General features: G+C 41.0%; 1 protein-coding gene across 5 annotated transcripts in view; it reads left to right on the top strand.

Moving 5' to 3' along the window:
* JMJD1C (jumonji domain containing 1C) overlaps nt 1–22,651 on the top strand; it is a 209,243-nt gene that overhangs the window by 138,042 nt on the left and 48,550 nt on the right. For 4 of the 5 annotated variants that reach the window (XM_077821654.1, XM_077821652.1, XM_077821653.1 and 1 more), the window contains 7 exons: nt 5,402–5,526; nt 6,555–6,698; nt 6,820–7,012; nt 7,101–8,782; nt 13,873–14,045; nt 14,479–16,691; nt 20,048–20,249. In XM_077821654.1, coding sequence (XP_077677780.1) covers nt 5,402–5,526; nt 6,555–6,698; nt 6,820–7,012; nt 7,101–8,782; nt 13,873–14,045; nt 14,479–16,691; nt 20,048–20,249 — 4,732 coding nt within the window. Of the gene's footprint in view, nt 1–5,401; nt 5,527–6,554; nt 6,699–6,819; nt 7,013–7,100; nt 8,783–13,872; nt 14,046–14,478; nt 16,692–20,047; nt 20,250–22,651 lie in introns of those variants that run through there. The other variant, XM_077821656.1, reaches the window with a different exon arrangement.

The raw sequence follows: 22,651 nt of genomic DNA, 5'->3' as shown, positions 1-22,651 counted from the left end.
ATTCAGAGATCTAAATTTGTTAAGTTTGTGTGAATGACAATTAGGAAGAGGTGTGGTAATAACAGTTTATAAATATTTGAAGAGTATAAACACCAAGGAGGGGGAGAGTATTATTTAGGGTGGTATGCTACAAACAGGTATAACAGAAAGCAGTGGTACGTTAGACACACCATTGGCCGTTACATTAAGTATCAGGAAAAACCTTCTAAAACAGCTAAATGTATTCTGTTGTAAGTTTTCCAGGGGAAGTGGTGGAAGGCCCCTTACCTGGAACATTTAAAACAAGACAGGGAAAAGCCCTCACCAGTATTTTTAAAGGAACAATCTTGCACTGACATGAAATTGGAGATGGAGAAATATGTAGAGAGCATTCATACTAGATAGTTTTGCAGTTGTACTTTGATTCAGCTTCCGAGTAGAATCCCTTGTTTTCTGCAAAAAAAGTTTTGCTCCTGTAATTTAGAGATCCAGTTCACAACGTTTTGTATGTTTTAAAAAGCCAGCATCCCGGTACTGGGGCTGGACCTGGGCCCTGGTCCTAGGGCTGGTTTTGTTCAACATCTTTTTTAATAATCTGGATGATGGGATGAATTGCACCCTCAGCAAGTTTGCAGATGACACTAAGATGGGGGGAGAGGTAGATACGCTGGAGGGTAAGCATAGAGTCCAGAGTGAGCAAGACAAATTGGAGGATTGGGCAAAAAGAAATCTGATGAGGTTCAACAAGGACAAGTGCAGAGTCCTGCACTTAAGAAGGAAGAATCCCATGCAACGCTACAGGCTGGGGACCGAATGGCTAAGCAGCAGTTTTTCAGAAAAGGACCTAGGGGTTACAGTGGACGAGAAGCTGGATATGAGTCAGCAGCGTGCCCTTGTTGCCAAGAAGGCCAACAGCACATTGGGCTGTATTAGTAGGAGCATTGCCAGCAGATCGAGGGAAGTGATTAATCCCTTCTGTTCAGCACTGGTGAGGCCACACCTGGAGTATTGTGTCCAGTGTTAGTCCCCCCACTACAGAAGGGATGTGGACAAATTGGAGAGAGTCCAGTGGAGGGCAACGAAAATGATTAGGGGGCTGGAGCACATGACTTACGAGGAGAGGCTGAGGGAACTGGGATTATTTAGTCTGCAGAAGAGAAGAGTGAGGGGGGATTTGATAGCAGCCTTCAGCTACCTGAAGGGGGGGTTCCAAAGAGGATGGAGCTAAGCTGTGCTCAATGGGGCAGATGACAGAACAAGAAGCAATGGTCTCAAGTTGCAGTGAGGGAGGTCTAGGTTGGATATTAGGAAAAACTATTTCACTATGAGGGTGGTGAAGCACTGGAATGGGTTACGTAGGGAGGTGGTAGAATCTCCATTCTTAGAGCAGTAGACCTACAATTCTTCCATAAGGAGTTCAGTCACAAATTTAATTAACACATTATTTTTTAATGAGCGTCATCAGCATGGAAGCATGTCCTCTGGAGTGGTGGCTGAAGGATGAAGGGGCATATGAATCTTTAGCGCATCTGGCACATGAATACCTTGGAATGCTGGCTACAAAAGTCCTATGCGAACACTTATTCTTACTTTCTGGTGACATTGTAAACAGGAAGTGGGCAGATTTATCTGGCTAGTTTGACCTCATACTCCAACTCTCTGCCCCAACTGTGAGTCCCTCATCCCCGGCCCCACCCCGGAGCCCACATCCCCAGCCAGAGCCCTCATACCCCTGCACCCCAACCCTCTGCCCCAGCCCTGAGCCCCCTCCCACACTCCAAACCTCTTGGCCCCACCCCGACCACATGAATGCTTTGTGCACCAATATGGAGGGCACCCAGGCAGCATGGAGAAGGAAACTGTCTGATGTGAATGCAGAAGGCACAAAAGCTGGTGTAGGGGAAAGGAAGTAGATTAGACAAGGAGGCAGGGGAGAGAAATTGGAACTGGCTGGGCAAGGACACTAGGACTAGGGGCTGAGTGGTAGAAGAAACTGGAACTGGGAGTCTGAGAGAGGGAATATAGGAGACTGGGGCTGGGAGCTTGCAAGTGTGAGACTTGAACTGAGTACGCAAGGAGAATAGGAGCCAAGTAAAGAAACGGTGCGGGGAGGAACTGGCTATGGGAAAGAACTCTGAGGAACTTGCGGGATGGAGTGGAGATTGTTACTGGCTGGACAATGAGACTGATTCTGTGAACTAGCAGTGGGGGAGGAACACAGGGAGGGAGAGGAGACAGACCTGACAAGTAGGTAGGGTACAGGAGGAGCACTGGCATTGGCTGGGCAAACAGTCTGGGAGTGAGGAGGGAATTAGTATATGGACAGGGGGCGACTAGGTCTGGCTGAGCAAGAAAACTCTTGGAAGGCACAGGAAAGAAAAAGGGTCAAACTTGGGGAAAATGGGCAGAAGAGGAGTCTTTGCCCACGAGATACACCCCCTGTCAGACCCAGGAGTGGAATCCAAGATTCCAGAGTCTCATGGTTCCTCTGCTGTCAGCAATTATCAGTGAAATCCACTGGCAAAGTATGTGTCTCATCCCTCTCTAATGCTGGTCCACATATGGGATGACAACCTACTATTGCTATCAGTTGCTCCATTAGTTCAAGTGGCAAACATCTGTGTCGTGGATCTAAGATTCCAATCCTGCTGATGAATCATGGGTGTCAATATGATGCTGCATGATGAATTTTCTGGTTTTTTTTCAGTTTGCCCTTTTAAAACCCGAGGAAACTACAGGCAAAAACCTGTGTTAAAAACATTTGGGTTGCTATGTCAAGCTCTCAAAAGTTAGCAAATGCCAGGATTAAGTTTGTCCATGCAACTTTAATTCAGTCCCCTTGTCATATGCATTATGTTACTGTCTTTAATTACATGATCACATACTATTTTTTCCATTGGACCTCTTCTACATTCAGAGCACAGGGTGGAACTGCTTTGGGGTGAATCAAGGTTGAGTAGTGAGGGACACTATTGCCTGCAGGGTCCTGTTGCTTTTGCTGCAGAATTTGGAAGGTGTGTAGTGAATGAGGCAATGGGTTGCAGAAAGAGAAAGAATGATCTCCTGGTTAAGGTACTTGAAAGCTGCCTTGGGGGAAGTACTATCCCTGTTTCTGCCACAAAGTTACCATGTGATATTTAGCAAATCACTTAAATCATACTTTTTCACAGGTGCGCACTAACTCTGTTTCTCATTTTCTGGGTATCCAAATTGGGACCCTGAGCTCTGATTTGCAGAAGTGCTGAGCAGTCACAGCTGCAACTGAAGTCAATAGGAGCTGTGCTTTGAACATACCAAGTGCAATATAATGCTAAGTTATTTTAGAAATCAGGTCCTAGACGTCTCAAATTGAGCTCCCAAAATTGTGGAAACATTTGATCCTTATCTTTGTGCCTCAACTCCCGAACTGCAAAATAGGGTTAAAACCACCCCTTCTTCTGTCAGAGGTGTTGTAGAAGGTAAATTAATGTTTGTGATGCATTCAGATACTGTAGTGATGAGAGAGAGGCCAAGTATACACTATAAACTTGCAGTGGTATAACTAGGTCACTCGTGTGTGAAAAATCCACCCCCCGAACGACGCAGTTGTACCAACCTAACGGACGGAGTAGACAAATCTGTGTCGAAAGGAGGGCTTTTCTTGTTGACATATCTACTGTCTCTCGCAGAGGTGGATTAAATATGCCAATGGGAGAAGCTCTTCTCTTGACCATAGTAGTGTCTTCACTGAAGCGCAACAGCAGCGCAGCTGCACTACAACAGCATTTTAAGTGTAGACCTGCCCAGAGATAATGAAAATGAGTGGAATACATTTCTAATGCTCATGGTTGTGGGAAAAAGCTTGAAAACATGAACCCTATAGTCTCAGAAAGCAGAAGGCATGATTTTTAATGCTTTAGGGTGACCATGCTGAGCAGTCTTATCTATGTTGTGTACATAGCCTTCTTTTGGACTTGAATTTATTCAGATACTGTGCATATACTTTTAAAGGATCGGGTTTAAGATTTCTTTAACAAGTTTACACTTTTTAAAACTAGAGCACAATTCTTTTTTTTTAAATTAAGCTAAAGTTACAATAAAATGTTAAAATATACTACATTGTACATTACTTTTTCAGGGTCAGATTAATATTCAAAGAACCCGGCAAAAAGTTATGGTTTGCTGGCTGTTTTCTTATCAACATCTTTTTAAATCAAAATGATACATACCTTCGAAATATAACAAGACATCCTCAGCATACAATCTATTTTCTGTTCTAATCCAGACGATGTCTTGATGCCCTTTACTAAGTGGATTTTCTCACACTTATTTGCATATGGCTTTATTGCCAAAGCAACCAACAAGTTGGATAAGGGCAACCCTGTGTCATTCCCTAGACAAATTAAAAGGCAATGACTGATGGCCATTAACCAAAGCAGGTGCTTAAGGATCAGTATACAGGACCAGTATGCCTCTACAAAACTGATTTAAAAAACCAAACTTTACTAAAATCTGTCTGAAGTACTCCCACTCCAACCGGTCACAGGCTTTCTCAGCACCCATAGAAAGAAAGAAGCACACAGGAAGAATTTCAAGAATTAACACTGTAGATCAAATTCAGAGTTCTTCTGAGATTATCAGATAGATGCCTGCCAGCAATGAGCTGAGACTGGTCTGGGTGAAACTATTTGTGCAAAATGACACTCAGTCTTTTTGCTAGAAGCTTAGCATAAGTTTTAGCGTCCATGTTAATTAAGAAATAGGTCTGTATGATACACAACTGGAATGATCTTTTCCTTCTCTAGGAATGAGTACAATTTCTGCCTCCGTCTATGAATCTGGAATCTTGTCTCCCTGCAATATACCGTTAAATCATTCATTTAAAATAGAACATAATTCTTTCCATCTTTTTGCAGCTGGGGTCACTAGAAGAGACTTTGCTTTTCTGAACTACCTCAGTGGAAATAAACTTTGTGGTCAGTGATGGACAAACTTGGCAGCTGCAGAACTCAAACACAGAGATCTAAATTGTTTCTCCTGAAAAGGCATCTGAGCATGTGATCAGCTTGTTCAACAGTGTCCATATAATCTGCTGTGACACTCTTGCCTTTCAGCTTACTCTTCTATGGTTACCTTTCGTGATTCGGTTTTTTTCATGATTTGTCTTTACAGATGCAGCAAGTGTTAGTAAGATAAGAAAACCGTTATTTGAAAACATTCGCATAATTGACCTTAGAATCACCAAATCATGTTAAACATTCCCATGTATTCCAAAATGTCTTTTTGAATCAGAAGTAAAATGCACTGGCTGGCCAGTGTGCTAGATACACATCTGGTTTGTTAATCATTCCCTGCGCATTGTATTATAAATGCTACATGATCAAAAAAAAATTTTTTTTGGCTGAATTTCTCAATGTTTTTCTGTAACATTTTCCTTTTAAAGGTCCATATTCCTTAAACGGCTATAGAGTGAGAGTATACAGACAGGATTCTGCCACCCAGTGGTTCACTGGTATAATTACTCATCATGATCTTTTTACCCGCACTATGATTGTTATGAATGACCAGGTAAATATTATGACCCTTATTCAGAAAAGTTTTATGCCCAATGTAAATGTTTGATATTTTTTAAAGTGTTGTGGTGGTGTTAGATTTATTATGCTGTTCTCTTCAAATGGGTACAAGTATATCCCTTATTAGTCGGAAAGTTGTGTTTAAACAATATGCATTTAAGCAATAAATCAACGTCTAAGATTTTAGGTTCTCTTATATAATCATTACCTGATTATTGAAATGCTTAAAATGAATCAGTCTCTAATATCTAGAACCAAGAATCAGTCTCTAATATCGACTCTGCTTCGAATTTGTTTCCTATCATTCCAGTGATAACTTTTTCAGAAGCAGTTAAAATCTCTGAGTCATGTGATATTAAGCATTTATTTTAGTAGCTTTCAGTTGCAGTTGGTACTATTCCTAAAAGTTTTTAAAACAAGGATTTTCATGGCAAAATGGAGAATTATATTCCAAGAGAAACCTGGGAGTATTGAATTAGTGTTAATATAGTAAATGACTTGTCTTCCTTGAAGTGACCAACAGAATCAAATGTCAGTCTGCAAGTTTGTCTAACTTAATGTTCGAATTCTTTGTAATTAACTTGCAAATTTCTTTATATGAATCTGTCGTCTTGCTGTGCATTTTGCCATTCTCTTTCACCAGTTACTTTCCTCTTCTCTTTATAGCCAGATTGTATTCAGTTTTTAAAAACTTGCTTAATGGTCATCCTCTAACAAGAGTTTGATCGCTTTTCAGTTTATCATTGTCAGCTTGGGGGAAAAAGGAGCCAATGTAATAGTGGTCTAATAAAACTGTTAACTTGAACACAAAATGATAATGCTTGGGTTTTGCTGCTTCCCCATTCCACTGAGAAGTCTTACAACAGGCTAGCTTGTCAAGATGAACTAGGGCTTTCCTTTGGATACTTTTTCAGTGTACCATATGAACTATGTATTTGGCACAAACATTGATGTAGGAAATATAGGGTAGACTATGTTTAAAAACCTGTTAATTATGGATTTCTTCTTCTTTTAATAAACCAGGTGTTAGAACCACAGAATGTTGATCCTTCTATGGTTCAGATGACCTTTCTAGATGATGTTGTTCACTCTTTGTTGAAAGGTGAAAATATTGGCATCACATCACGTCGCAGGTCTCGTTCCAACCAGAACAGCAATACAGCCCACGTAGATATATTTTCTTTTTCTACTTAAGTGATGTTTTGGTTTATTGTAAATGTTGAATATCTGTATTTAAACAGATTAATTAGGATCATGTTGGGTGAATTAATTATTTGATTATATTTAGGGGCATTATACACGTGCTCAAGCAAATAGTCCCAGACCAGCCATGAATTCCCAAACTGCAACACCAAAACAGAACTCTCACCAGCACCATCAACAACGGAATGCTCGTCCAAATAAAAGGAAAGGCTCAGATAGCAGCATGCCTGACGAGGAGAAGATGAAGGAAGAAAAATATGATTATATAGGTCGAGGAGGTAGGAGCATTTTTGAAAGGGGAGGGGGAGAAATTCTTAAAACTGTCCCTGACTAAAAATGTAATAATAATTTCTTTCTCCTCTACAGAAAATCCCAAAAGTAAACATAAACACTTTATTAGTAAAAGAAGAAAACCTGAAGAGGATGAAAAGAAACTAAGTATGAAAAGAGTGCGGACAGACAATATCTCTGACTATTCTGAGAGCAGTGACTCAGAAAATTCAAATAAAAGATTAACAGATTCTTCATCAGAGCAAAATTCAGAGAATGAGTTGAAAAGCAAGAACACTTCAAACATAAATGGAGAAGAAGGAAAATCCCGGAGTAGTGAGGGAGTAGAGGAACAGACACTAATAGATAGGCAGTCTCCATGGGATGAAATACAAGCAGATAAAAATCATCAAGATGCAGAAAGACCAAAGTCAGCTGAATTAGACCTACAAGAAAAAAAATCACTCTGTCCAGCAGAGCAGCTGAAATTTCATAGTCAGAGTGCCAGTGATGCACATGTTCAAGAGTGCAGTGTAGAAAATCGGAATACTATGGAATTGTTAACAAATGAGCAGTTTGTACCCAGGCCGCCTACACCAAAATGTGTTGGTGATGCAACTACTGAAACCAATTCTGATGAGGAGAGCCAGGAAAATGCTGCAAGTACCTTTGGGTTGCAAAAACTTCAGAAAATAGTGTCCTGTGGCAGCAATTTAAAACATCAATTTACAAATGTAAATTTTCTAGAAGTAAGAAAACGAGAAACTGATCAAAGTTGGGTTAGCGATGTTGTCAGTAAAATGGATTTGATACAGTCTGGGATTATGAAAACGACAGTAAATGAACATTTAAATCCTGAAAAAGAAAAAGTTCAACATGGCTCATTTGTGTCTTCATTAAATGTAGTTTCATTAGCTGAAGAGGGTAAACTACATAAACAAAGTCCAGCCTCTGATGCTATGAAGTCAAAATCTAGTACTTCAGTTGATCATCCTAAAACAAAGTCATATTCTTCACCTGATGTTAAGCCTAAACTCACCCAATCTCCTGATACTGTGAAGTCAAAGGTTAGTTATCAGAACAGCCATGTTACTGGAGTATCAAGGTCAGCAAATAAAACTGAGCATGATATGCTTAGGTCTAGTTTTCATCCGGTTCCAGCTCGAGTTAGTGCGTTAGAAGCTACTAAAAGTCCTCTTATTATTGACAAGAATGAACATTTCACAGTATACAGGGATCCCACTCTTATTGGTCAAGAAACAGGAACTAATCACATTTCACCTTACTTACATCAGCATAATTATCCTCTTCATTCCTCATCCCACAGAACCTGTTTAAATCCGAACACGCATCATCCTGCATTAAGTGGTGCACCCCATCTGTTAACTGGGTCTTCAAATCAGACTCCATTATCTGCTATTAACACTCATTCTCTTAGTACTGCATCTCACCATTCTGTTCATCACCCTCATCTACTTCCTGCAGTGTTACCTGGAGTGCCTACAGCTTCCTTATTAGGTGGCCATCCACGACTAGAGACTGCTCATGCCAGCAGCTTAAGCCATTTGGCATTAGCACACCAGCAGCAGATGTTACAGCACCAGTCTCCACATCTTCTTGGACAAGCTCATCCTTCTGCTTCATATAATCAGATAGGACTTTATCCAATTATTTGGCAGTATCCAAATGGAACACATGCTTACTCAGGACTTGGTCTACCCTCCTCTAAATGGGTCCATCCAGAAACTCCTGTTAATGCTGAGGCTTCTTTAAGAAGGGTAAGTGATTCTGCTTTCTTAATTATTACTTTTAATAGTACTTAAGGTCACTGGCCTGTATGCGCAAGTACAGTGGTTACAAAAATAATTGTTAGCCCATTTCCCAATAGTTGTCCATGAAAATGTGTTTTTTTTTCTTATATGCTCTTGGCAAAACTGCATAGAAGTATGAATGTTCCAGTAAGATGACTGTTTCATAATGCACATGAATAGGGGGACCAAACTAAGATGGCATTGGCAACCTTCATTCTGGCCTTTTCTAGCTTTTGCATGCTTGACTTTTTTTAATTTTAACTGATTTTTAACATAGCTGTTTTGGGGGTGGGGAGGGCGCAGTGGTTGTACATAACTTCCTACGGTTTTTAAAATACAGATTGAAGATATAAACATTTCATCATGTGAAACTATATTGGGTCATCAGTAAGGTTAGGACCTATAGATCCACAGCACAAAACTTTACCACTCGAATTAATGGTGTAACTGGTAGCAATTCACTACAGGGACCAGATACTACAAGGACTTTAAAAAAATCTTAAATTAATCTGTACCATAGAATCTCTATGAATAGAAATTCCATGCTTGAATAATGAGAGGCAGGAGGAATCTAGTACTGACCACCTGACCAGGATGGTGACGGTGATTGTGAAATGCTCAGGGAGATTAGAGAGGCTACAAAAATGTAGTGCCCCCTATTCATTTGGTTCCTCAGCCTGGCTGAGGAAAGTTTTCCCACCAAAACTCTATAAACTGGGAGTCACTCTGGAGAGGGAAAGGGTCAAACTTGAGGGATCTTGCTTTCAGGTCCCCAAAGGCCAGTTCTCAAAAGGAACCCTGCATGCAGACCTGGGAGTCATCAGCCCCCCACACAGCCAGTGTTGCTTTCCCTGGCTCACTGCAGACTGTTCCAAAATGGCTTCTCACCTCTCCTGAGCTCCCAGGGAATGGCATCTCATTCCCTATTGGTTGCAGAGCAGACTCTGAGTGTGCCCTTGGCTTCCCCTCTCCCAGGGATAGTGTGCCCAGGATATAGTGTACTTGAACTTTCAGAAGGCCTTTGACAAGGTCCCACACCAAAGGCTCCTAGGCAAAATAAGCAGTTATGGGATAAGAGGGAAGGGATAAATGGTCAGTTTTCACAGTGGAGAGAGGTAAATAGCTGAATCCCTCAAGGATATGTACTGGGACCAGTGCCATTCAACGTACTCATAAATGATCTGGAAAAGGAGTTAAACAGTGAGATGGCAAAGTTTGCAGACTATAGAAAATTGCTCAAGAGAGTTAAGGCCAAAATTCACTGAAAAGAGTTACAAAGGTGTCTCACAAAACTGGGTGAATGGGCAACAAAATAGCAGATTAAATTCAATATTGATTGGTGCAAAGTAATGCATATTGGAAACCATAATTCCAACTATACATTAAAATGATGGGGTCTAAATTAGTTGTTACCACTCAAGAATGAGATCTTGGAGTCATCATGGATAGTTCTCTGAAAACATCTGCTCAATGTGCAGCAGTAGTCAAAAACCATTAGGAAAAGGATAGCTAGTGAGACAGAAAATATCATAATGCCGCTATATAAACCTACCCTTTTGAATACTGTATGAGTTCTGGTTGCTCCATCTCCAAAAAGATATTCTAGAGTTGGAAAAAGTACAGAGAAGGGCAGCAAAAATGATTAGGGGTATGAAATAGCCTCTATTTGAGGAAAAGGTAAAAAGACTGGGATCGTTCCTCTTAGAACAGCGATGATTTTGCTAGTGGTCTATAAAATCATGATTGGTGTGGAGAAAGAGAATAAGGAAGTCTTATTTACCTCTTCACATAACACAAGGACAAGAGGTCACCCAATGAAATTAATAAGCAGCAGGTTTAAAACAAACAAAACGAAGCGCTTCTTCACACAACGCACAGTCGGCCTGTGGAACTCACTGCCAGGGGATGTTGTGAAGGCCCAAATAAAACTGGGTTCGAAAAAGAATTAGATAAGTTCATGGAGGATAGGTTCATCAATGGCTATTAGCCAAGGTGGTCAGGGATGCAGCCCCATGCTCTTGGTGTCCCTAAACCTCTCATTGCCAGAAGCTGGGACTAGATGAATCACTCGATAATTGTCCTGTTCTGTTCATTGCTTCTGAAGCACCTGGCACTGGCCGCAGTTGGACGACAGGATACTAGGCTAGATGGACCATTAGTCTGACCCAGTATGTCCATTCTTATGTTCTTACGTTGTTATGGGGATAAGACACTCATTTTGCCAGTGGATTTCACAGCTGTTTGGTAGATAGTAGAGGAATGTTGAGACTCAAGAAACTCTGGTTCAGTTCTAGGTTCTGTAGGGAAGTGTGCTCCAGTGGTTATAAACTCTTTGGCCTTTGTCCACCTGTGTTCCTCACTGTCCCCCTCTTTTCCTGTCCATGTACACTCCTGGCTTCTGTCCCTCACCCCCTGCTCCTATTGAGACACAACCCTGGCACCTCTCCCTGCCGCCTCCTCTGCTCCTCACCCCTTGGCATGTGAGTCAGACTGATTATTTCTTCTCCTTCATGCTTCCTGAATGCTAGCAGAGGAAGGATTGAGATGGTTTCAACGGCATCACTATTTAGTTCAGTGACTGATTCTACAGTGTCCCCTGGCAACCAGGTGTAGCAATTGCGTAAAAAGGCTTGCTCAGCCTCTGCCACCTGGGATGCAGCATGCTCAGTTCAGTTCGGATGTAGGAATGTGCTCAGTTCAGTTGAAACCTTTGGAGAGCAATGCTTCCAGTCTTTATCAAACTTCTGTTGAACAATCTGATTTTCAGAGGCTTATATTACAGTCTAATTTTGCTTTTCACAGGGGTAGCAAAAGGCAAGTCCCTAACACTAGGGCAACCTCCCTACCGAATTTTAAGTTCCTGCCTCACAACATGTAGGTGCTTGAGCTTCCCAGTGTTTGTGTAAGAATATTTTAACATGGGCAAAACATCTTCCTTTTTCTGATACTCATTCTTAGAAATGGCTGAACTATTGTAGCTGAGCCTTTTTCCAAATAGTTCAGTCTAAGGCAGACACCTGGCTGGAAAATATCAAGTGATTAAAGTTTGGCCAAGTCATAAGCAGTTAAAAAAAAGGCCTCATGAGGGAAAGAGGAAGGCAATCTGAACTGTAGGTGTCTCTGTCAGCTTCACCTGTAATGAAGGTATAGAAAAATAAACTAATTTCACTTAGGACTCTGAAGTCTATTGGTCTTCAGGTATTCAGTTTCTTAATTATATTGATAACAGCAATTGTTTTGTGCTGACTGTTGTCTTCTAGTTACAGCCCCAGCCAGAGTTCCCTCTAATTTTCCCCACCCATGTGCGGAATGAATTTTGTTATGTGCACCAATATGGAGGTGATGTGATGGGGTGGGGCCAGGGATGAGGGGCTCAGGGTTGGGGCAAAGGGTTGTGGGGCAGGAGTGTGAGGGCTCTGGCTGGGAGTGCAGGCTCTGGGGTGGGGCCGGGGATGAGGGGTTTGGGGTGCAGGAGGGTGCTCTGCAGCTCTGTTGGAGAGAGAGGACCCCCCAGCTCTCTCTCCCCACAGCAGCACCTGGGCTTGAGGGGGGAAGGGAGAGGCGGCTCTCCCCGGTGCGGCAGCTCCAGGGCTGGGGCCACAAGATAGGTGGCCCGGCCCTGGCAGGTCCGGGCCAGGGGAAGGGTGTCATAGCAGGTTCGGGCTGGGGGAGGGGTGCCCTGGCCGCAGTAGGTCCGAGCTGTGGCAGAATTGGGGCTGCGGGAGGGACTCTGCAGCAGGTTCAGGTGCCCTGGTTGTGGCAGAGTTGGGGCCGGGGGTGGTGCGCTGTGGCAGATTTGGGTGCCCCGGCCGCAGCAGAGTTGGGGCTGGGAGGAGGGATGCCCTGGCCGTGAAAAGTGCGGGCCGGGGCTGGGTCGCCCCTCCCCTGGTCACAGCAGGTTGGGGGCCAGGCTAGGTTGGAGCTGGGGGAGTGGTGCCCCTCCCCCTAGCCAGGTCAGCTCCCCAGGCAGGTTCCCTGAGCGTCTGTGTGGCGCTAAATAGGCTGCTGCACAACTGTTCAGCTTACAGGGACCTTAGGCCCCAGCGACCTTTTTTGATTTCCTCAGAAACATTACTATGTTAAAGCAACCTTTTGGGTTTCATAGTGAAGTGCTCAGAAGTCAGGAAGTGAGAATTAAGGATTTCACATGCAAATCTACTCCCTTGTGTGCATTATGATACAATTATTAATTACGACATCTTATGCTATATTTCAGTATAAAAATGTTTCTATCATAGACACTTCTGTCTCCAAGGTAACAAGTCATCATTAATTTTACATAAGTTATCAACTTCATTTAAAACAGCCTACACTAGTTTTCAAATAAAGATTATCATAATGCATTCAAGCAAGGAGGTAGAGTTAAAATTGTATATTCACACTTAAATTTTGTATTTCCTAACTTTTGAATACTTAGCTACACAACCTTAAGATTTCCTTAACATAGTTTGTAGTTTTAATAGTACTGTACTAATTGTGTGATTGAGTTGTGTAAAACAATTTGGCTAAATATAACAGGTTGCCTAGGCTTATCGATAGTTAATCATTTGTAGCATGGAGAAAAATGGTAAGAAAAGGGAAGGCTTATTCTTTTGTTTTATATTTACACTTGAAAGATAGTCCCAAGAAATATTAAACCTTATTTTCAAAGAAAATATTTGAACACTGATCATTCAACAAATTAACTAATAATTGAACTTACACTTATTAAACTGTCAGTGGTTTGTTAGTTTTAAGGAAGTTGTTTAAAGAGAGGCCCTGAGTTGAAATTGTAAAATGATCAAGCTCGGTATTTGAGAATCAAACCTATCTCAGAATACATGTGGAAAATGTAAACATTTTTATACGCTATAAACCAAGTCAGTGGCATACTCAGATATCCCTACTCTATCCAAATATGCCTCAAAAACTTGGGGGAAAAAAGTATATGATTTGTAGTGGTAAAGTATATAACTTACTCTCTGTTCGTTGGTAAGATTTTAAGAAAAGGTATGATGATGATGCTGTGCTTCGGTTCCTGTGATAACTTTGAAGTCTGATTTTGTTGCTGTTAACAGAATACTCCCAGCCCTTGGTTACACCAACCCACCCCTGTGACCTCAGCTGACAGTCTTGGGTTACTGAGTCACATTCCTGTAAGACCATCCAGTGCAGATCCGCATCGGCCACTCAAATTGACAACACATTCTAGTCCACCATTGTCCAAAAATATAGTAGATCATCACAAAGAGTAAGTTCACCATTGTCTAAATCATTAAACTGATGTATAAGCTAATGTTTACAGTATGAGACTGTCAAGTTCAGTAGCTTGTTTTCATTTACCTTCATTTCAATTCACTTGTAAAAATGTATGGCCTGGCATATGTAAAAGTGTGACAAAATATGCTTTCAAATAGTAAGTAACATTTTTAAAAGAGCTGAAGTGGTTTAGGTGCCTAAATCCTATTTTCGAACTGAGGCACATTGACTTTCAATGGAACTTAAGTTCCTAAGGCACACAGAAGCTTTTGAAAATTTTACCTAGAATAAAGAAATTCATCAGCTTTATTTTGTGTTAATAGATAATTTTGTTTGAGAGTTGAAGGATGGGTCCCTTAAATTCTGTTAGCGTATTGTAGTACGTTTGTAACAAAATTTAATCTGTTTTAACTTCTTTTATACAGAGAATTGGAGAGGAAAGCATTTATTGAACCTTTACGTGCTGTTACAACTGCACCTGTAAAGACTGATCTAGAACATAGCAGAACACAGACTGCAAAAGAGAGTCATTTGCACAGACATTTTGTGGACCCAATGTTGAGTCAATTGCAGAAGCCACCTCAAGAGACTGGAGAGCGACTAAGCAAATATAAAGAAGAACATAGACGGATACTTCAAGAAAGTATTGAAGTTGCTCCTTTTACAGCTAAAATCAAGGCTCTTGAGGGTGAGAGAGAGAATTATTCTAGAGTAACGCCATTATCGTCTTCTAGCCCCAAAAGCTATGCAGTGAAACATGACAAAGAACCAGAGCGTTCTGTGTCAGAACTTTATAAAATCAAGCATTCGGCACCACAGAGTTTGCCACAAAGTAACTATTTCACCACCTTGTCAAACAGTGTAGTGAACGAACCACCAAGATCCTACCCATCTAAGGAAGTTTCAAGTTTGTATGTCGATAAACAGAATAGTTGTCTTTCAACAGCAGCTAATCCCCAGTCTCTCACTTCTTTTATTTCATCTCTTTCAAAACCTCCACCTTTGATTAAGCATCAACCAGAGGGTGAAGGTTCGGTAAGCAAGATAACAGAGCAGCTTTCCCATCAAGTGACATCTCACTCTGTAAATTCTTTTAGAAGTGACTGCAGAAGCCCTACTCAGTTGTCAGTTTCATCTTCAAATACTCTCCGAAGCATGCCTGCCTTACACAGAGCACCAGTATTTCACCCTCCAGTTCATCAAAACCTGGAGAGAAAGGAAAGCAGCTATAGCAGTCTTTCACCTCCAACCCTAACACCAGTGCAGCCAGTTAATGCTGGTGGCAAAATCCAAGAATTACAAAAACCACCAACTTTAGTACCTGAACCTAAGGAAGCGCAAACAATGTACAAAAGCACTTCTGACCAGAATTTATCAGATATTTGGAAATCTAATAATGCCCCAAACAACGAAAAAGTTGAATGGCATGTTGAGCGAACCAGTGGAAAAACGCAATCTGCCACAGCATCTGTCATTGTACGTCCACCTTCTAGTACAAAATATGATAGTATGCCAGGAATGCAGTCAGCTCCCAAAGATCGAGTTAATGAAAGATCTTCTTCAACTGGGACAAATCAAACAGAATGCGTAAAACCTGTGGAAGCCAGAGACACTGGAAGAATAATTCTGCCAAATATGAACTCAGAGACTACACACACACATTATGAAAAGAACTTTCCGTCTGTCTCACAAGGCAGCATTCCCAGTTCTGTCACACCTACCACAACTATAGTATGCAGTACCAAAACAGATGTAACCACATCTGCAGCCACAACTACCGGTGTTTCAAGCTGGGGTAGTTCAGAAGTGACTTATTCTTTATCAAACACAGTTTTGGCCTGCACACCACTGGAATGTACCTCCTCTAGAACAGTAAGTCAGGTAGTGGCACAGACACAAGAAAGCAAGGTCAGTACCACAGCTCCAATTACACCAGCCAGTGGCAAGACAGGAAGTGCCATTCAGCCCAACTCTGGATTTTCTGGCCCAACTGATTTTATCCATTTGAAAAAGCACAAGGCAGCATTGGCTGCAGCTCAATTTAAAAGTAGTAATGCCAGTGAGATTGAGTCCAATACTGTGAAAAATCAGACATTTCCAGCCTCCATTTCCCTAGACAGTGCTATCGTCTGCAATACAATAAACAAAGCCAACTGTGTAGGCAATGGGCAGGCTTCCCAGACAAGTCAGCTGAACTACCACACAAAACTGAAAAAGGCTTGGCTTACTAGACATTCAGAAGAAGATAAAAACACTAATAAAAAAGAGAATTCAGGGAATTATGTATCAGAAATTATTAAACCATGTACTGTCAATTTAATAGCTTCTACATCTAGTGATCTACAAAATAACATAGATAGTACAATCCTAGCAGATAAATTTGTGAAAGAAGATAAACACACAAGAAGAAAAGCAAAAAGGACTTACGAATCGGGCTCTGAATGTGGAGACTCTGATGAAAGTGAGAGCAAGTCAGAGCAAAGGACTAAACGGCAGCCTAAGCCAACTTACAAAAAGAAACAAAATGATTTGCAAAAGAAAAAGGGTGATACAGAGGAAGAAGTAAAACCCAATGGTGTTCTTAGCAGGAGTGCCAAAGAAAGAAGCAAGTTGAAGTTACAGAGCAGCAGTAACAGCAGTAAGTATATCAGTTGATCTGAATTAGAAAAGATAAGAAAATAGATGGACATTTGTGAATTACAATACTATTAATAAATGGAGGGTTTGTGATATGATAGTACCTGAATGAGAATAGAGCTTAAAGGGGCAGTGTCGGAGGTTGGTGGGCCTGCAGATTCACCAATTCCGACCCCATCTGTAATGTTTTAATTTGAGAAATTCATCTTTTATTATGTGTATATATGTATTAGCACAAACTATTTCTTGGTTTGAAAATGTACATAAACCTCTCAATTTAAAGTAAACAAACTGATGTACACATGCTCTGTCATAAAGTGTCAACACCAGTATGTTTGCAGTCACACTTGGGTCAGTCATACCAATTTTAAAAAATGAATAAAAACTTCAGCCCAAGACAATGTGAACATCTGTATTTTTGGGGTAGTGGGCTTCCATTTGAAGGGTCATTTTTATTGCCATACCTTATTTCTTCCTCTGACAAGAAGACTAAGGGCAGTTTTTTCAGGGCATTCTGTTGATGTGGCTTTACATTTGGGGTTAAAAAAAAAAAAAAAAAGGTACTTTAGAGAGAAGTGTGAGAGAGCCCCTTCTAGTCTGCCTCCTCAGGTGCTGAGCATACTGCCTCTACTGCAGTACCACCCTTTCTATCTAAGGGAATGAAGAATAAACTTGGAATTTGACTCGGATGGTGTGGTATTGTCAGAGATACTGGATTGCGACTAAACTTTGCAGGAAATAGAAACTCGTCTAGAAGCAGGGAAGACCTTATTTAAGTAAAGTTTGAAATAAAATGTATCTTATTGCTTATGAATGTCTAATTTCTTATTTAAGAAAAAAAATTGTCAGTTTCTTACAACGTTGGTCTCGTGTGAAAGTCCCCCGTTAAATCACATTTCATAAGATTTTTATTAAGCTGGTACAAAGGATGGATTTTAATCTTTATCTGAATTTCTTGGCTTCTCAGTTTCACAACCTTATATTATTGAAAGATTCTGTAATTGTTTTAGGTTTAATTTGTGTTAAGTGTTGCCAGTTCCGCAACCTGTAGGAGATACTGTGGACTGGATCAGATGCTGGTACAGTACTTAGTCTACTTCTTTTGTCTTTAATTTTAATCTTTTTACAAAGGGGAGGATCAAAGAGAATGTAACTTTCAAGTTTTTTTCTATATCTTACTCAGTTTTTACTAATTCAGGACCTGAAGTTGAATCTCACATTTGTGCATAAGTTGTACTAGAGCTGGATGATCCTCCTACTGTAAGGAGATAACATTTGTGGGTTTGGTGTAGAGGACAATCGTGTACTAATATAGGGGCATGGATTAGATGGCTTAACAGGAGAGTCCTTTCGTATTTTATCTAGTATTCTATCTGCAAGATAACTGGGGATTTAAAGAATTACCTTCCCCTGTAGCACAAAGTATTCTGCATTAGAATATGGACATATCCCATAGCATCAGTTTCCTGTGATTTTAGGGAAGGGGAGGCTGAGCAGTAGTAGGTCTTGTTCCTTCCAGTCATCATCTTCATCCTCCTCCTCATGGTCTTTCTAACAGATTAGTATTTGATATTAATATATCTATCCATTTTGGATACTTACATGGACCGTGTTACATTATTATCAGAGTCTTCACAGTCTTCAATGTATTTATTTCTGCAACAAGAATGTGAGGTGGGGAGTAGTATTATCCCTATTTTATAGATAGGGAACTGAGGCACAGAGAAACTGATTTGTCGAAGTTGTACAAGAAATCTGTGGGAAACAGAACTGAATCCAAGTTTCCGCAGTCCTATGTTAGCACCCTAACATTTGAACCATCCATTATCTAATGTGCAAGTTTTGCCCATTTCCACAGGATATGGACTTTCAGGAGTAAAGGCAATTTGCACTGATAGATACCCCATCTCTTTGTGCAGATAAAACTAATTCCATTTTTAAACCGCGCTTGAATCCTAAAAAAAGACGTGCTAGAACTCACTTCTCCCTTGGAGCCTGCTGACAATGCTATGGGTTCACTCAGTCACGGGCAGCAGAGGAGGATTGGGATGAGGCTTTATACTCCTGCCAGGACCCTTCAGCCTATACAGTGGTAAAGGGCACTCCCCTCATTCTCAGCCTTTGGGGGAAAAAGTGGTGCCAGCTGCACTGACCACATAGGGGAAGGGACAGGGTTGCAATGAAGAGGGGGAAGCCTCCCTTCCACACACCTGTCCAGCTCTTAGGAAAGGTGCAGCAGCTGCCACTTCTGCTCCTGGCCATGCTTAGGACAGCAATGCAGGCAGCTTGCCACCCAGGGCCTCATGGACGCCCAGCACCTCCCAGCCTCAATGGGAGGCCCTGGTGTTGCACAGTATCCCCCAGCTGTTGACACTCTTATGGCAGGGCGCTCAGAGAAGTGCTGTGGCCTGTCCTTTCAGCCTGCAGCACCAGGACTCTGGCATGGGATCCCATGATGGGTAGGGATTCAGGTGCCCCAGCTGGAATCTCGTACTAGAGAGGGGTCCCCAGCCATGGGGCTGCCTATGCTGCTATCTCAGGCATGGCCTGGAGTGGAGGGGCAGTGGCTGCTGGGTCTCCACTCAGAGCCAACCAAAAGTGTGTGTGTGGAGTGGGGCAGGGTACCCCCCTCTTCATTGCACCCTTGTCCGAAGTAGTGGAACACCATTCTATCTCCCCAAAAAAGTGCCGGAGCACACTGGCACCAGAGCACTGCTTGTAAAAGTTATTACAATGAAAGATTGGCTAAACAGCAGTGTATATTTAAATTGTGTTTCTACTTTGAAATTTGATTGTGAAAATTGCAGCAGTGTATTCAACAGATCTGCTCCCTGTGTGTGTATTCAGTTTCAGATCTGCTGAGTTAAATGATGAAAATAAGTTCTTACTGCTTTTTGCTCCTGTTAGCCCGGTAAACCCAGTGAGCTGGATTCTGTTCTTCCTTGTGAATAATTAGCAAATTGTTTAAATTCCAGTTACTTTAAATAGAACTGCACTAAAGTAATCATATGTATTTAACTCTCCTTGGTATTGAATCCCATTACTGTCCTGGAATAATCATGTGTTGTGGCTGCATTTTTCTGTGGAATATCTACCAAAATGACATACCAAATACAAGAGAAAAGTACATTTGGTTTACAGATGTGCTATTTAAATCAGCAATAAAATGGTTAACAGCAGTTTTGACTACAGAACGTTAGATTTGTAGCCAAATTTTTCAAACTTGGATGCTTAAAGTTAGGCATCAAATAAAAGTAGGTTGACTTCAGAAATGCTGAAGGTTTACTGTTCCTATTGAGTTCTACATATAGATAATTTGTAAATTTCTCTTGCCTTAAGTTTTTGTTGTTTTTGCAGCTGGAATACCTCGTTCAGTATTAAAAGACTGGCGCAAAGTAAAGAAGCTGAAGCAAACTGGAGAATCCTTTCTGCAGGATGACTCTTGCTCTGAAATAGGGCCTAATCTGCAGAAATGCAGAGAATGTAGACTCATTAGAAGTAAGAAAGGTGAAGAACCAACTCACTCGCCAGTATTTTGTAGATTTTATTACTTTCGTCGGTAAGTTCACTATTTTTTTAAATGTTTTTGTTTTTAAAAAACCCTTTCTTATGATTATGTGTTTATTTCTCAGTTCCTTTTGTGTATTGGCATTGTTGTAGGTTGAAAGAGGTGGGCTTTGTGTAAAACTGCAGCATTATACCAAAGACATCTGAACAGCTAACCAGCCTTCCTGAGGCAGAAAAAGGATGCAGTAGTGTTTCTTCAGTCTAGCCTAGAGTAGAGAGAGAAATCATTAATCTGTCCTTAAATTGGTGGGAAAGAGCTTTGAATTCACACACAAATCACTCAATTCTAGTAATACCCCTCAGGGTATGATTATGGGAGTTTACCTAAACAACAGTCAGAATTTGACCCCTTCTTCTTACAATTGCCTTTGGCCTACCAATGCAGAAGAAGAATGCCCAGAATACATTGTACAACAATTGGTGCAATATAATGTGTGGCTAGATGGCTGATGTTAGTATGGTAGGTCCTGTGCTTTTCTTGGCAGGGGGGCTAAGACGCCACCCCTTGCCCCTGCCCTTGGGCCGCCGCGGTCCCCGCTAGTGGCCCGGGAACGTGGTAGAGGAGGGAAGTGGGGGAGGGGTCTGGGTTTGTTCCTCAATCTGAGCCCTAGCCCTTCTCAACCCCTGTGGGTTCTTAACCACTTCCCCCTTGGGTGGGGAACCTTCGGTCCTTAGACGCTGGGGGAGGAAGTCTCCCTCCCCTGCTGGGGCAGGGTCTCCCTTACATTGATTCTCTGGTCTTTCAAATCTTACAATACACCTCCAAGCTCTAGTCCTCTCTCCTTCCTCCTGGACTGCCTGAAGCAGGGGTTATTATTAGGTTCCTGACAGGGCTTAATTGACTACAGGTGCTCCAGTAACCTGTAGCAACCCTCCCTAGTCTACAGGGAGCCACGCCTTAATTAGCCTAGGGCTTATATATTTCCCCTTTACCACTGCCCCCTGGCCTTCCTGTATCACAAATGCTAGTGTGGAAGTAGAGCAAAACTATGTTTTGACTTGTACAAGTGCAATACTTACCAATGTAGACTCATTCAATAGGAATTTGAACACTCAGTTGCTGTTACACAGACTGATTTTGGTAATGTAAGCAAGGCCGTAGTTATAAGACCATAAGGAAATTACTTCAGTGTTGGACTTAAAATATTTTTCTGTACTAAAGTATACATACACAGCAATGACCTGCTTACTAAAAGTATTGCTGTGTTCTCCTTAGATTTGTTCTTTTCCCCTTGGGAAAGAGAGTATTGGAGGTTAAGTGAAAACATAGAACAATTTTGCTACCATTTTAAAATTTGATCATTTAATTTAAAAAGCTTTAATTTTAAATGTTTTGTAGTGTCAGTGGAGTTTATTTTCATTGTACCATAGACATGAGATCTGAATTTAAAATCAAGATTGCTTTACTGCTAAGAGTCTTGTCAGGCTTTATTGTAATAAAATCAATGGATTCTTTTTGCTACCTGCGGATTAAGGTGTGTGTGTGTGTGGTGGGGAGGGGGGAATCCTTTTTGATACTGTAACAGTGGTCATAAATTACACTTCAGTTCTGAATGTAGGACACTGAGTTTTACTGATGCTGATATTATTAAAATACTTCATATATGTATCTGTTTATAGCTAAAGTAGTGTAAAATATTCTGTATTATAAGGGATTATATTGTTCAACAATACTGCTTTGATACAGGTTTACTGAGAGACCATTACAACTACTTAGAAAATATTTTAAATGGTTTTTTAATTAAAATGATCCAAAGTAGGACACCATACAAATTTTAGGCATTTCAAAGGTAAGAAATTAGCTGACCTGGTTGCCTAGAAGTAATGATCTGTGCTGCCATGTAGAAACGAAAGTTCAGTTTTGAGATCCTTTTTCATTTGACTGGCAGGAGTGTTATTATACAGAAAATAGTCACGGACTGAGTGATCACTGTCAGCCAGCCTGTGAGAATCAGAGAAATGAATTAGACCAAAACTTTGTTGGCAAAAAAAAGAGAGAAATGCCTTACATTAGCATCAGTTTAGCAGCTTATGTGGTGATAAATGTTAAAGGGAGAGTCAAGTAAATTGGATCGAACAAAAGATTTACCTGAGCAGTTATTCTTTAGCTTCAGAATTTCCTAGTTATTTCTTCTTAAAACTGAACTTTGTAGCAGCAGAATTTGTTCTACAGAAAACATGTTTTTCCTGTTTGCTTTAAAGTTAATGCTGGCCTTTTTTCAAATCTGGAGGACTTGTATTGAGGTTTCTGGTTTAGGTCATGTGAAAATATGAATTTGGTTTCATCCAAGTCTCTTAATCTACATCTTAAAATAACAATTCAGTTTCATACAATTATCAGTCTCCACTCCAGAGAGGAAACAGGATTGAAACAAAAGAGGCATTGCAGATCAA

The sequence above is a fragment of the Eretmochelys imbricata genome, chromosome 7 (genome assembly GCF_965152235.1).
Source record: "Eretmochelys imbricata isolate rEreImb1 chromosome 7, rEreImb1.hap1, whole genome shotgun sequence".
Taxonomy (NCBI): Eukaryota; Metazoa; Chordata; order Testudines; family Cheloniidae; genus Eretmochelys; species Eretmochelys imbricata.
This window is presented reverse-complemented; position numbering and strand designations above follow the sequence as displayed.